This window comes from Amblyomma americanum, chromosome 10 (genome assembly GCF_052857255.1).
Source record: "Amblyomma americanum isolate KBUSLIRL-KWMA chromosome 10, ASM5285725v1, whole genome shotgun sequence".
Classification (NCBI taxonomy): Eukaryota; Metazoa; Arthropoda; class Arachnida; order Ixodida; family Ixodidae; genus Amblyomma; species Amblyomma americanum.
This window is the reverse complement of record NC_135506.1, coordinates 463,848-478,737: the sequence shown is the minus strand read 5'-3', so window position 1 is coordinate 478,737 and position 14,890 is coordinate 463,848. Positions and strand designations below refer to the sequence as shown.

The 14,890-nt window shown below is 45.3% G+C and overlaps 1 protein-coding gene across 1 annotated transcript in view; it reads left to right on the top strand.

The window, feature by feature from the left end:
• Positions 1-14,890, top strand: part of LOC144107181 (histone-lysine N-methyltransferase SUV39H2-like) — a 133,729-nt gene that overhangs the window by 51,183 nt on the left and 67,656 nt on the right. The window contains exon 6 of the mRNA XM_077640186.1: positions 12,876-13,118. Within this exon, the coding sequence (XP_077496312.1) occupies positions 12,876-13,118 (243 nt within the window). The remainder of the gene's footprint in view (positions 1-12,875; positions 13,119-14,890) is intronic.

The window sequence follows — 14,890 nt, the reverse complement described above, 5'->3', positions numbered from 1 at the left end:
CGCAGAGGCATCGTCGAACCTTAAGCCGGGCGAGACTTCGGCGTCGACGAGAAAAACGTCCGTCGTTGGAGGGGACAATGACAGCAGCTTTTAGCGTGCGCCGCAACGAGGATGGCATTTAGCGGACCAAAGAAAGGCCGTCACCACGAAGTGGAGACAGTTTTGGCCGACTTTGTTCGGACGCAGAGAGCAGCTGCCCTTCCAATGACAACAGAAGTGCTCCAAGCGAAAGCTAGGGAAGTTTTGAAGGAGCGAGGCCTAACGCCAAAGGATTTCAATGCCAACCGGGGCTATCTTCAGAAATTCATGAAGTGCTTCGGCTTTAGCCTGCGACGTCGCACTTCAATCACTCAGGAGCTGTTAAGCGATTTCAAAGAAAAGCTGATAGCTTTTCAGCGCTACATGCTGCGAAAGAGAGAAGCGGCAGGCTACAACCTTGGGTAAATCGGCAACACCGACCAGACGGCTTTGTATTTTGATATGCCAGTGGCGTACACTGTGAATGAAAAGGGTGCCAAAAAGGTGAAGGTGCGCTCTGCGGACCATGAGAAGCAGCGCGCAACTGTGATGCTGTGCTGCACAGCTGATGGACATAAACTCCCCCCTTATATGATATTTAAAAGGAAGACACTGCCTGCTCGATAAACTTTCCCAAGAAACATTGTGTGGGCAAATGAGAACGAGTGGCTGACGGGTGCGGTGGTGGAAGAGTGGGTTAAGATTGTGTGGCTACAGCGTCCAGGAGCCCTTTTGACAAAGGACTCGCTCCTTGTCGTCGACTCTTACCATGGGCACTTGACCGACAACGTGAAGGCTGCGCTCGCCCAAGTGAACACGGACCTTGCTGTCATACCGGGTGGCATGACGAGCCATTTGCAGCCAATTGATGTCTGCATCAACAAACCTTTCAAGGATCGTCTGCGGAAATATTTCACGGACTGGTTGACTGACGAAGACCGCGTGCTAACGACAACGGATCGCATCGAATGTGCATCGCTGTCGCAGCTGGCGGGCTGGGTAGCTGCAGCGTGGAACGACATCCCAGGTACTTTGATCGTGCGCGCCTTTAAAAAGTGCAGCATATCTAATGCGCTTGACGAAGATAGTGCACTGTTTGAAGGTGACAGTGAAAAGGAACACAGCGACGAGTCTAGCAGCAACGATGACGTTGAATGAGCTCTGCACATTCAGATTCAATAAATGCTGTTTGCATTTTTTGAACGCTGTCCTCGCTTTTTTTGTTTGGTCTACATTTGAGGTAATATATTTTTTTTTGTTGGCTTCGGACTTTAGGGGGTCGGCTTAGAATCTGGGTCAGCCTAGATTCGAGTAAATACGGTACATTATGAAATGCGGGCGAATCTTTCTCTCTTTAGAAGCACTTTTTCAATTTTGAAGCGAAAAGCTTCACTAGGCTCGTCAACACCGGGCTTCGCGTGAGCCGTACTGCAGATTTGCCACAGTTGCGCATGCGCGAAACTGAGTGACGTCACGCGGAGCGCAGGTGGTCGCTGCTGCCGCAGCCGTCATAGCCACCGCGCGCTGACTCCGTTGTCTGACCGTGAAACCGAGTGACGTCACGCGGAGCGCAGGTGGCCGCTACTGTCGCAGCCGTCGCCGCCGCCGCGCGCTGCCTCCGTTGTTTGACCTTTCGCCATGGAAGGAGGAGAAGGCCCAGAAGTGGTAGCATGGGAGTTGGCTCAAAAGCAGCGAAGATATGAAAAGTGCAAAGCTAGACAAGCGGCTGAAACGCCAGAATCACAAGAGGCACGCCTTGCTAAACGGCGGCAAAAGGACGCTGAATTGCACCGTTTGGCTGCGTCAATTGAGAGTGGCCAGGTGAGCGAAGACTGTACTTCGGGAGACGTCGAGCGGTTTCGATGAAAGAATGAAAAGGCCAGAGCTGAACGAACAACCGAAACACCCGAGCAACGAGAGGAGTGTCTCGCTACGCGACGACGACAAGACGCTCAAAAGCGGCTCTTAGCCACGTCTGCTACCAGTGTTAGCAGCCAACAGAGTGAAGACGACGACGACGACGACGCTATGGAAGAAGAGGTAAAGACTTGCCACTACACAGACTACATGTTGAAACTCGGTGAAAGTGCCAGCGCGACCAAGGTCTTTACGACAGACTTTGTGGACAACCCGTTCGGCCACGTGTGTGACGTTTGTGAAAGACTACGGCATTTGTGGGATCTTAGACGATTGTACAAGCTTTGTATACCTAAGACAACACGTTTTGGAAAAGCTAGAAAGGTATACCCAAATTGTAACCCTATGTATGAAACCTTAAGCTAAACCACGAGCATCGCCACGAAGCTTTTCGCTTCGAGATATCCAGGCTTAACACTTTAGCTAAGCCTCAGCCCAACTTTTCTTTAACGAAATATGGTCACCTGAAAAAATGCCAGAGGCTTGGTAAAAGGCTGCGATAGCGTCATTCCTGAAACTTGGAAAGCACCCAATGTCCCCATAGGCCAATAGCCCTTACCAGCTGCCTCGCCAAATCTTTTGAAAACGTTCTGAATATCATGTTAGCCTTCGTGCTTGAATCTCATGAAGTGTGGTTTTAAAAAGGCAAGCTCAACAGACCATCTAGTTTGCCTTGAAAATAGTGTGTGCACACCATTGTTGATGTGTGCCTGCCCTGTCCCCCATTCCGGTGTCGGCACCATTGACATCCCAGAGGTGCACCTGACGGCGGCCTCTGGCACAACCAACGTTAGCGGGAGTGATGATCCACCTTAAGGCCACCAAAGCTGCCCTGCCATCTCAAAAGAAAGGCCCCTGAGCCGCACTGCTTTTCTCCATCGGGAGGAGCCACAAACCCGTGCGCCCGCGGAAATCCATCGTCTTGCAGGAGGCGATGGACATAAGCTGTAGCCCGCCTCCACAGCAGCAACTCAAAAGGGAGGAAAAATTCTAATAACAGGCCCCACGAAACCGGGAGCATAGGTTTTTAAATACATCACCAAAAGGCATCTATTATGGCATTCCTAATTCACTGAAACTGTCCAGGCGTATTAAAAAACTTCAGTGACGTAAAAGATATTCTTGATTTATTTTCCCCAGTGGTTTTGTGTCTCCAGGAGACAAACTTGGGATCAAAACATAAAAATATTTTAAGTAAATATGATGTCTTTCGCCTCGACTGAGAGCATGCAAATAGGCTCTCTGGAGGTACTGCTATAGTTCAAAGTGGTGTGGCCACTCGTGAATTCAAGCTTCAGACTACTTTTGAACCCTTGCAGTATCTGTAGTACATTTTAAAACAGTTACAGTATGTTCTGTCTATCTCCGACCACACCTTACAGTAACACTCCATGTCTTGGAAGGTTACCAGAGCCATATCTGTTAGTCGATGATTTTAATGCTCACTCCAGTTTGTGGGGAAGCGAACAAACGGACACTAGAGGCCTTAGTGTAAAATCTTAGAAGATTTTATTCTGTGCAATAATATGTGCCTACTCAACAGGGGCAAACACCCCATAATGCTTTCCAAGCTCAGGAAAATGGAGCTGCATAGATTTGTCTCTTACATCGCCTTCTGTTTTTACTGCTTTTAAATGGGATGCCTTGGACAGCCCGTGTGGTAGCGATCATCTACCCGTTCTTTTGAACCTAACATCACCGCAAGTCATTCCTACAAAACCACGACGTTGGAAGCTCCATTTGGCCGACTGAGCGCTGTTTCAAGAAAATGCCAGCCTAGAAAAAATAGATCCACATAACTTAAGTATAGATGAATTTAAAGAAATTGTCACAAACTGCATTATTTCCGCTGTGCGCCTGGCGCAGCGGAAATAATGCAGTTTGTTACAATTTCATTGAGCATGGGGAAAATTTCGGACGTACCCCACGCAGAAAAATGTGTGGGGTACCTCCCCTTTAAACGTCCTAAAGGTGCTTTCACGAAAACGGTGGGGGTCATTAGGGCATTGTTTGCACATTTATCGCACTCTAGTGCGCTGCTGCCTAGATTGTAGGTGCATAGTGTACGGTTCCTCTAGGCCATCCTACTAAAGAGATTGGAACCAGTACATAACTCAGGCCTTTGCCTTTCAAGTGGGGCATACAAGACATCACCCCCCCCCCCCCCCCCGGCCCCCCCACAGGTTCTTCTGCTACATGTAGATGATGGTGAGTTACGACACCACAGTTTCCCGAGCATCCACAGGGACATCCTCGCAGGGGGATAATGGTGAGCAGTGCACCAGCATGGACCTGAACACCCATGTTTAACCGTGCTTGGCAGCGCCATGTCCAGAGAAAAAGGGATCCTGGTGGTTGAGCGAATGTTGAAGCTGCTCGGCAAAGGCAACACACCACTTTGGCCCCAGCTTCCTATCCTGTCCCGTCCCCTCCATAAACACACTGTGACCAAGAAACTTGAATGTTTGGATGGCTTCCCCCCCCCCCTTTCCAAACGTGATCACTCTCTGAAAAGAGGGCAGAACGAAGCAGGTGATTTTTGCAGAAAAGAACGGCAACATCCTCCAAATTTCGTGTAGTCCATAGTGAAGTAGAAGGAAAACAAACAAGAATCTTATCCCCATTCCTTGTGTCAATGTGCTTGACAAGATGCCTTGGGCCTATCAGAAATGGCCAGTGGCGACTTAATTCTTGAACTGCACGACAGCGTCCAGTACTCAAAACTTGCAAACATTGTGTGCATAGGGGACATCCTAGTCTCCGTCACGTCTCATCGATCTTTAAACACTGTCCAAGGTGTCATCTCTGAAATAGATTTTGTCCACCTCTCTGAGAAAGAAATGCTTGAAGAGCTTGCTGACCTAATAGGTGTTCACTGGATGAAGATCTGGAAGGATAACAAGGAAATAGACGCGAAACACCTGATCTTGACATTCAGCACAAGCACATTGCCTGAATGCATTGAAGTGGCTTACCTGGAAATAAACGTAAGGTCATATATGTCCGACTTGCACAGATGTCTAAACTGCCAGTGGTTCGGCCATGGCTCACAGAGTTGCTGTAGTCGCAAAACTTGCGCGAAATGTGCTTCGAAGGATCACCCTTCTCAGGAATGTGATGTTGCCCCACGCTGTGCAAACTGTGAAGCAGGTCATGCTGTATACTCCAGGGCGTGTCCGTCCTGGAAGAAAGAAAAAGAAATAATCATGCTGCAAACTATTGAAAACATATCTTTCAAAGCAAGGAAGCGATTTGCACAAACAACAAACACATTCTCCTTCACCGCAAAAACAAACTTCGCCGATGTGGTGCAGGGGCACAGCGCACCACACCAGGCTTCGGCACCTGTCCAGGACACTCGCAGTGAGCCTGTGGCTCTGCGCCCCCCTGTGGAGTATCTAACACTACTCCAGCAACTCCAAAGCAGGCTACGCAGACCCTCGGGTTGGTGGGCCTCAAGACCTCTTCCCACAGGTCGAGGTCCAACTTGAATGTCCACGTATGTGCCTTCTGCACAGTTGTCCAGTGCCTCAGCAGAGCCGATGGACACGACCCAAGGCAGCCCTCTTCCGTCCGCTTCAGACAGACGGCGGGACTCCTTCGATCAAATAAAAAAGGAGAGGCTCTGGGTCACGGGACCAAAACAAAGTTAATCTAGTTTTCACTCCATAGACTCACAACGTTAAGATCGCTTCCAAAATACAATGGAACTGCGGAGGACTCTTAGATAACTATAATGACATAAAAGACATCTTAACCTCAATTTCTCCTGTTGCTTTATGTCTGCAGGAAACCAGTGCAGGTCCTCATCACACAAATGCGCTAAAGAAATATACTGTGACCAAGAGGGGGCGAGCAGGCTCTTGGGAAGTGTGCCATCATGTGCAACCTGGAGTAGCAGCTCACGAGTTGAAACTGAAAACCCGATTCGAAGCTGTAGCAGCACTTGCAGAACGATTACATTTTGTTCCGTATATCATGAACCACACCTCAAAGTAACACTCCGTGAACTGGAGAACCTTTTAGAACATTGCCGGAGCCATACCGTGTAGGTGGAGATTTTATAATGCACCCTCTTGTTTTTAGGGCAGTGAGAAAACCGATACCAGAGGTCAGGTGATTGAGGATTTTACACTATCTAATAATATTTGTTTACTGAACACCGGTAAACCTACTTAATGCTCTCCTAGCTCAGAAAAAATGAGCGTTTTAAATTCGTTGTTCAGTTCTTCGTCAGTTTTTAGCGATTTTAAATGGGATGTTTTAGACAGCCTTTATGGAAGCGATCATCTGCCCGTTGAAATCAGCCTGTTATCCCCACCATCAGTCACCCCGACAAAACCACGGTGTTGGAAGCTTCATTTAGCAGACTGGCAACTTTCTAGAGCAGAATCCACTCTAGAAAAAATTTTTAGAAAATCTTAATGTCGATGAAATATATGAAAAGTTTCCAAATTTTATTCAGCAAGAATGCAATTTGTATACTTTGCCGCACACTTGGCTATCTCTGTCTTCAGGAGTAGTTTGGCAGAGCCATAAAGTGTGGTGGACACAAGATTGCAAAGAAGCGAAGAAACAACAAAATAAAGTTCTGCTTATATTTTGCAGATACCCTACACAGGAGAACCTTATACTTTAAAGTAACAAGAGCTCAGATACGTCCGTCGCAATGCCAAAAAAGTGCCATGACAGAGTTACGTTTCATCCATAAAGAGCAAAAACACATCTAAAAAAATGTGAGAGGCAGTTCAGCTTCTCCCCATTCACGGTTCCTCTTCTGACAGCCCCTGTTGAACAGACAAATAAAAAAGAACAAGCAGACGTATTGGGTTAACATTTTTCCACTATCTGGTTCTTCTTACTGTACAGAGTCATTTTTAAATATAAAACCACTACCAAAAGACAAAAACTGCCAACAACTGGCAGTGCTCATGAAGAATGCAGTAGTTTAATTACACTCCAAGAAATTAACAGAGTACTTTCTTCTTGTAAACAGACAGCACCAGGCCCAGATGAAATTCATTACGAAATGGTCACCCATCTTTTCTGTACCTGCTGTAGAGGCACTTCTGAAATTTTACAGCAAAATATGTAGAAATACCGCGGGCTTGGAGAAATGCCATTATTGTACCATTGTTCAAGCTGGAAAAGGTGCCTACATCCCCTAACAGGCCCATTGCCCTAACAAGCTGCCTTGCGAAATCTTTTGAAAGTGTTTTGAATATTAGGCTAATGTTTGTACTTGAATCCTGTGAACTTCTTGACATCCGTCACTGGATTTAAAAAGCATGCTCAACAACCGACCATCTTTTCTGCCTTGAAAACATAGTCCGAGAAGCATTTATACACAGACAACACTGGCGTGCGGTCTTTTTTTGGTTTAGGAAAGCCTATGACACGACATGGAGATTTACAATTCTACGTGACCTTGCAGACTTCGGCATCCGTGGCAGAATGCTGAAATGCTCAAGCGACATTTTGTTAAATCGTTCATTTGAAGTACGTCTCGGTGCCATGCTTTCAAGGAGTTTCACTCAAGAGAACAGTGTACCTCAAGGGTGCATTTTAAGTACTACACTCTTCATAGCAAAAATGAATTGTGTAGGAAAAATAATTCCAAAGTCAATCATGTATTAAGTCTTGTGTCGACCGCCTCCAGATTGCTTGCACATCTTCTACTCTACTGTATCATCATGCGAGAAACAAATGCAGCTGACAGTAAATAAACTAACGACATGGGCCGATAGAAATGGGTTCAAGTTTTCCACGCAGAAGGCAGTAGCTGTTCAGTTCTCGCTTAGAAAAGGACTGGACACTGATCCCACCCTTTGCCTGCATGAAAGCACACTACCAGTAAAAGATGAGCACAAATTTTTAGGGATAACTTTTGACAAAAATCTGATTCCTTTCTCATGTAAACACCCTCACAAGAAAAGTCTCCAGATCTCTGAACATAATCAGTCCTCTCACAAAATTTACTGCTCTGTTGTATGCTCTTGCCTAGATTATGGGTGTGTACTCTATGGGTCTGCAAAACCATCATACCTAAAACGACTTGACCCTGTGCATAACCTTGGTTTCCGTCTCTCAGCTGGTGCATACAGAACCTCTCCCGTAAATAGTCTCTATGTCAGAACAAATGAACCCAGTCTCGAACACAGAAAAACCATGCTACATGCTCATATGTCGTGAAAATAGGATTTGTATCTATGTTACCCAATAGTCACAAAATGCACATCCAAAACAATGTTCATCTATAAACCCCAATCAGTGAAACATTACTCTGCCTAGAGCATAAATGCCAAAGCCTAAATAACTGGATACCTTTCCCAGTATTGCCTCAAGAAGCAATCCGCTGCAGCCATGGTACACCCTTTCAAATATATGTCATTTCACATTAACACACTTTTGAAAAAAGAAAACACAGCACGAACATAACATATATTACAGGAATACCTGGCACTACAAGAGAAATATGTGACCTACACCAAACTTTACAGTGATAGCTCCAAAACAGCAGATTATGTCAGAAGAATGGTAGTACAGGGAAACTGGCAAAAAAAATATATAGTAAGGTTGCCAAACTGCATCCATTTTTATTGTCGAATGTTATGCTTTCTTTGTAGCTGTAGGCAGAATAACTAATGACAGTAATGAAAACAGCGCTATCTAAACGGATCCACTTAGCCTGCTCACGGCACTACATCCCAATCAATCCCAATGCAATCAAACCCTTAATACGAAACATGATCCACAGCATAGGAAAAGGTCGCAACGCAAGGAGATATGAAAAAATTGTGCTGGGTGCCGAGCCATGTTAGAATAGATGGAAATGAGAGAGCCGACCTATGTGTTGCTCAAGCTCGCAGTCATGAAATAAAGGAAGTCAGCATGCCTTAGAGACTACATGAACTCAGTACACAGAAGTTTGAAGGCTAAGTGGCAGACAACATGGGGAACGAAATGAACAACATGCTCCCTTTTGTAAAACCTGTCGTGGGGGAATGGAAGACCTGCACGCACCGGGAAGTAATTTTATGTCGTCTCCACATTGGACGCACACACCTTGCTCACAACTTCTTACTGACAAAACAAGAGAAACCTGCTTGTGAAAAATGTGGAGAGGAACTTGCTGTAAATCATGTCTTGTTCTCATGTGTGAAATTTGAAAAAGTAAGGAAAAAGTACTTTACTAAATTTTATAGCGAATGCATTCCCTTTCACCCAGCACTGCTCTTAGGTTGTAATGCGATTGCTGACATGTCTTGTGTTTTTAGCTTTTTAAGAGAAGCTGGTTTTCACGAGAAACTCTGAATTATGACCCATAGCTTTGCATGTTGTTTTTTTATACACCTCAGCCGCTTTCTCATTCCTGATAAGAAAGCTGAGTCCTTTATTTGATTGGTTAGGAGGCTCGAGATTCTTGCCCAGCCAAGGATGGCCATTGAGGTTACCCGACCCTCTTTAAAGCTTTTACTAGTAGCCATTTTTCAAATTTCTTTTCTTTATGATCACTAGGTAGCGCTAATGTTTTTTCTATAAAATTCTGCAAAATTTTATTATTATATAAAGTTCAGCAAAAAACTAAAATTTTATAAAATTAAGCAAAAACCTTTTCTTACACCTTGTGCTTGGTGCATGATGGCTTTAGTTGCCTATGTGCCGGAAGGCAACGGCCAACACCTCAATTCTGTTCAGCATTTATTAGAGGACTTGCCGTCACAAACTGCCAACTCAGTGAGCGTGTTTTTTTTTTTTGGATATTTAGTTTCGATAATGCACTGGCATCAACTTCATGCACAGTTTGAATTTTCTCTTGAGGCGTTTTGGTGCAATGATTATCGCAGATGGACGACATTTCGGAATCACTACACCGTGGCACACCATGTGGCTTGACCGCTATGGCTGAACAAATCACACGGAACGCGACTGGAAGAGAGCTGGAAAACCAAGACAAAGATGCTCAGTAAACCTCACCGAAAGCCCTACTTTGTTTCATGCACGTCGCGGTTCTGTGCATGACCACGCTGTTTCGGATTCGGAATGCCAGAGATGCTGCAAAATGCCCGATTTCCTGTATCTCTTAGGGCGCCTCAATACAGCTCTCACTGCTGGTTGCGTCATCCATCGTTCGACTAAAACTATCACAGCAAGCTACTGCAGTCTTCGAGATCCGTGAAATTGACAAAGTACAGGCGGGCACAGTTCTTGGAGGTCATGGAGGTAGCTGCATATTTGGAGTGCCGGAGGCACTGCAACACTCCTTTTTTTCTGTATCTCGCCGCCGGTTGCGTCATTAATCGTTTTAACTAAATCTACACAGCAAGAAGCCACCGTGATGGCTCAGTGGTTATGTCGCTTGGCTGCTGACGTGTATGACGTGGGTTGGATCCTGGCTGTGGCAGTCACATTTTTCTAGAGGCCCGTGTACTGTGCTATGTCATTGCACGTTAAACAACCCCAGGTGGTCAGAATTGCAGGGGCCCTTCACTGCGGCGTCCTTCATAGCCTGAGTCACTTTGGGACGTGTTAAATGCACAGAATCCAAACCATACACAGCAAGCTGCTGAAGTCTTCAAGACCAGCTAACACAGAGAGAGGGCCCCCCCATCCTTTTTTATCTGTCCTCGTGCCGATTTTACCCTCTCCACACCTCCTCCAAAGAAGTGGCACAGTCTTTTGGGCGCATTGCCGTGTACCCAGGCTGCCCAGGCGCGGTAGCGCATAGTTCAATTATTGATGGCACAACCCATTCACGTTCGAATTAATGAGCTATACTTTACACAGGCTCTAATGGAGCATGGACAGACCAAAACATACAGTTCAAATTATCGAGAAATTTGGCTTAATGAGGTTTGAATTAACGGGCTTTCGCTGTACTGCTCCGAGACCTGGCCCACTGCAACCTTGGTACAGTTTTTCTGCTGTATGCGACTTTGCACTGACACACAGCAAACTGCACAGGAATATATATTGCAAGAGTTTTCCACAGTAAATGAAAAATGTGAAAATTACATGGATTTTCACACAAATGGTACTTAACAGCATTGTGTTGGGAGTTCGGCAATACGACGGAAAAGGGGGAAAGTAGCAAGGCTGCCTTTGTGTTCGTCAGTTTTTACTGCAGAATGTTACGCCATTGTTGTGGCTGTAGCTTGCAGGGAAAAATAATGAAGAAAACATGGAAAGTAACATTATCTGCAGAAACTCAGTTTGACCCATAATAGGCAACATAATACGTAATGTAATACCAGCAGAAATACAAGGACAAATAAGTTCTGCTGGGTCCCTAGCCACGTGGGAATCAGTGGCAATGAGAAAGCTGATGCATGTTTTGCAGCAGCCCGAAATGCAAAATTACAACAAGAAAGTATACTACTTAAAGATGCCATGAAATTTGAACAGGAAAACTTTGAGCAAAATGGCAGACTTCGTGGTGTAATCAAATAAACAAACTACACCTACTGAAGCCGGTCATTGAAGAATGAAAGTAATGTAATGTAGTCATCAAGAGCTCTTCATTCAGGTAATTTTTGTTGCCTTTCTATTGGACACGCTCATTTAACACATAGCTTCATTCTCGCAACAAAAAAAATGAGCCTACATGTGAACTCTCTTGAGAGGCGGTCACAACAAGCCACATTTTTATTTCTTGTACGAAACATGAGAAACTAAGGAAAAAGCATTCCCCGCAATTTTGAGCTGAACACATCGTATTCCATCGAGAAACATAAGAAACTAAGGAAAAAGCATTTCCCAAAATTTTATGCTGAACTTATCCCATTCCATCCAAGCTTACTCTTAGGAGAAAATGCACTTGCGAACATTTCTTGTGTTGTTTTATTCTTGAAAGAAGCATTTTGAACCTTGCGCTTGGCGCATGATGGCCTTAGTTGCCTGTGTGTCATAAATCCTAACACATGACGTATCTGCATTAGCAATATTGGTTTTATGTGTTGCTTTTTTGTTTTCATTTCTACATTGATTAATTTTTCATTGAATTTTGGAATTTGATTTTGCCTCCACTCATTCATTTCACAGCTGTGTGGGCTTCAGACAGCGGCATGCTCTCCGAATAAGGGCTATCCCACTAACGCAGTAAAAACTGGCACAAAACATCATTAGCGGCATGAGCCTGTACTGCAGAATGTGGCAGCACAGTTATCGGTTAAGTTGCATTTTAGGGTATAGCATTCAACTGTGGTCTGATCCAGAGCGGAATTAGCTTTTAAGCACCAACTGGAATATCTTCACTGAGCGTTGTGTGCTCTGGATGCTTTGCTACACTCAGCAACGAAGCTTGCACTTGTTCATGTCCTGTGTATGCCAGATGCAATACTTTAGAGCCTTGTATTGTATCCACAGATTAGTCAAGCCACGAATATGTCCAGGAAAAGCACTTCTGTTAGAATTGAGCTCACATCAGTGTTAGTCTGGCATTGGTGATGTAATATACTTCTCTGTGATGGACGACATATGGAAAACAGATATCAATTTTCACAAAAATTCAGGGGGGCACTTTGTTGACCTAAAGTGCGGTGAGGCAAAAGCCTTTAGTACGGTGTTGCTGCTTGTGTCACTGATAAGTTGTTAAGATGTTCATTACATACTTGCGTTTGCCCGCATTCTGAGACTCCATTGAAGTGAACGTTAGGAGGGAGGTTGAGCGGCACCCGACTTGGTCAACAGCTGCAAAACATCTGGCGCGCGCCGGTGGCGCCACCTTGCGCATGCGCAGTGAACTACCAATGGTGCAACATGGCCTTCGAGATCATCCGCAGCGGCGATCTTGGAGGCCATGGGCGCACCTACAGAGGGACGGACGCAAGCAGCATGAGCTATTAAAGGCTTTCGCCTTAATAAGCCATTCTGGAAATGTTTGTTTATTTGTTATGACTCTTGACCATGTGCAGTGCAACAGAATTGGTGGCACATTACAGGTCCTGAAGCTGTCAACGAATCGGTCAGCGCAGATGGTGCGAGTGTTGAAGGTTTTTGGGTCATGGGAGTCATTTTGTCGGCTTGTCGAGGAGAGGCAGGAGTTGGCCAAGAGAACTCGCGACTGGGAGCTCTACATCCAGGCGGCCTCTGGCACATACGACAGTTGCAGCACCAAGCCACTGCTGCGCATCGAAAACTACGTTGACCAAGAAGCACCGCCGGCTGGCTTCGTCTACATCAAGGTAATCTTGTTCGCTTAGCTTTTCCACAAGCTACCTGGTTGAGGCATTCCTCTGCTTTGCCTTCTGCTGTGTAATCTTTACCTACTGCAATGCAGTGACATGAGAGAGAGGACATTGGAGACTTTCACTTTATTGTGACATGAAAGAAAAGTGTCTAGACCAAGAACTTGTTCAGCACTTCTCACAGTTCTATTGTGAATTAGTTCAAGAGTAGCGAGTCCATAGGTGGATCATCCTGCTGCTTACCTGTTTGCGGCTGTCAAGGTTTACCTGCTGTGCGGTCATTGCGGTCAAGAACTATTTTACAGATTTCCAACATCACGAAGAGGCGCCACTAGTGTTGTGTACTAGCAGCTAGTAACATGCTGACTCATAGATAAACTCTGAACATTCTCCTGAGTTCTCGGTCTCTTTTGCGTCCAGGGACCCCAACAGCCTTGACTATATGTCACGGAAGCCCCGCCCCCATGCTTCATGTCGGTGCTCACTCAGGCAAAGTGTCAGTGTTTTTATTGTGGATACCTCAAGGGCCCTTGGGTGAGGGTTTTATGTGAGGGGTGGGCTAACAACCTGGCGTTAATAAAACATTGTCTCCATGGCTTTCTTGAAACGGTCTGGACTTGTATGAAGGATGGCACTTATGGGAAGTCTGTTCCAGTAACAAGCTGTTTGGATGAAGAAAGAGTGACGATGGTGGCTTGTGTGGGCTGAAGAAGGATGAGCAGGCTGGATAGGACAGTTATAAGGAAAGTTGTGATACATTTTATGATACAAACATAGCCTTGCAACTATACGGCGTTTCTGGAGGTTAGGCAGGCACGCATTATTTTTGAGGGGAGTAACACTGGTGGAGTATAAGTAGTTAGAGTGGATGAATCAGATGGCGTGATTTTGAGCAAGTTCAATACTGTCGGTTAGGTTAACTTGAGCGGGGCCCAAGATGGCAGATGTGTACTCTAACTACAGCCAAATTAATGTTTTATAAGCTAGCAATTTAACTGCTGGTGAAGCTAGACGTAAATTACGACAAAGGTAGCCGAGAGTTTTGTTAGCATTTTGAATTGTCCACGTTATCTGGGTAGACCAGTTAAGAGTACCCGAGATGTCAACACCAAGATACTTAAGGGCACAGGGTAAGGTAAAATTAGAAAAAAATCGTTTTTTTTTCTTTTGGAATTTTAGAAGTTCAATTCTTTCTACACATGTTCCATGATCGCACTTTCCTCAGAAAGCCATATTTACGGCTGAAAAACGCTTTTTCCGAAACCAAGTAGTGAGCGGCCACGCCCCCTTTCAGGATTAACGTCAATTTTTTCAACCAAAAAGTCCACCACCTGATTTCAAAACTTGTCTAAAATCAGCTACATATAAAAAATTGTCTGGCAACTATTGTACAGCTCCTCTTTTTTAGCCAAGACAATCCTGAGACGCTTTGCACGTTTTTTCCACGTTTCTGCAACCTTCATGCAGCTGCGTCCGAGTGCTATCCCTTTCGATCAGTATTGTAAATTGTGCTGGTGTTGGTTGCTGCTGATAAGTTGAGATGCCCAGGGCAAAGAAGGCTGGATGAAATGCGAAAGGCCGTTTGGGCAACCTTCTTCCACTTATCGGCCACAGACGATGACCCATGCCATGGACTTTGCCCAAAGGGACCTGATACGTGGTGTGCCTTCAACAGAAGTCAGTCAGAGGGCAAGCCATTTTTCCACAAGGAGAGTTTGCCTGCATCTGTCTTGGAGGCTATCAAACCCATTTATAGGGAGCTATCGAAG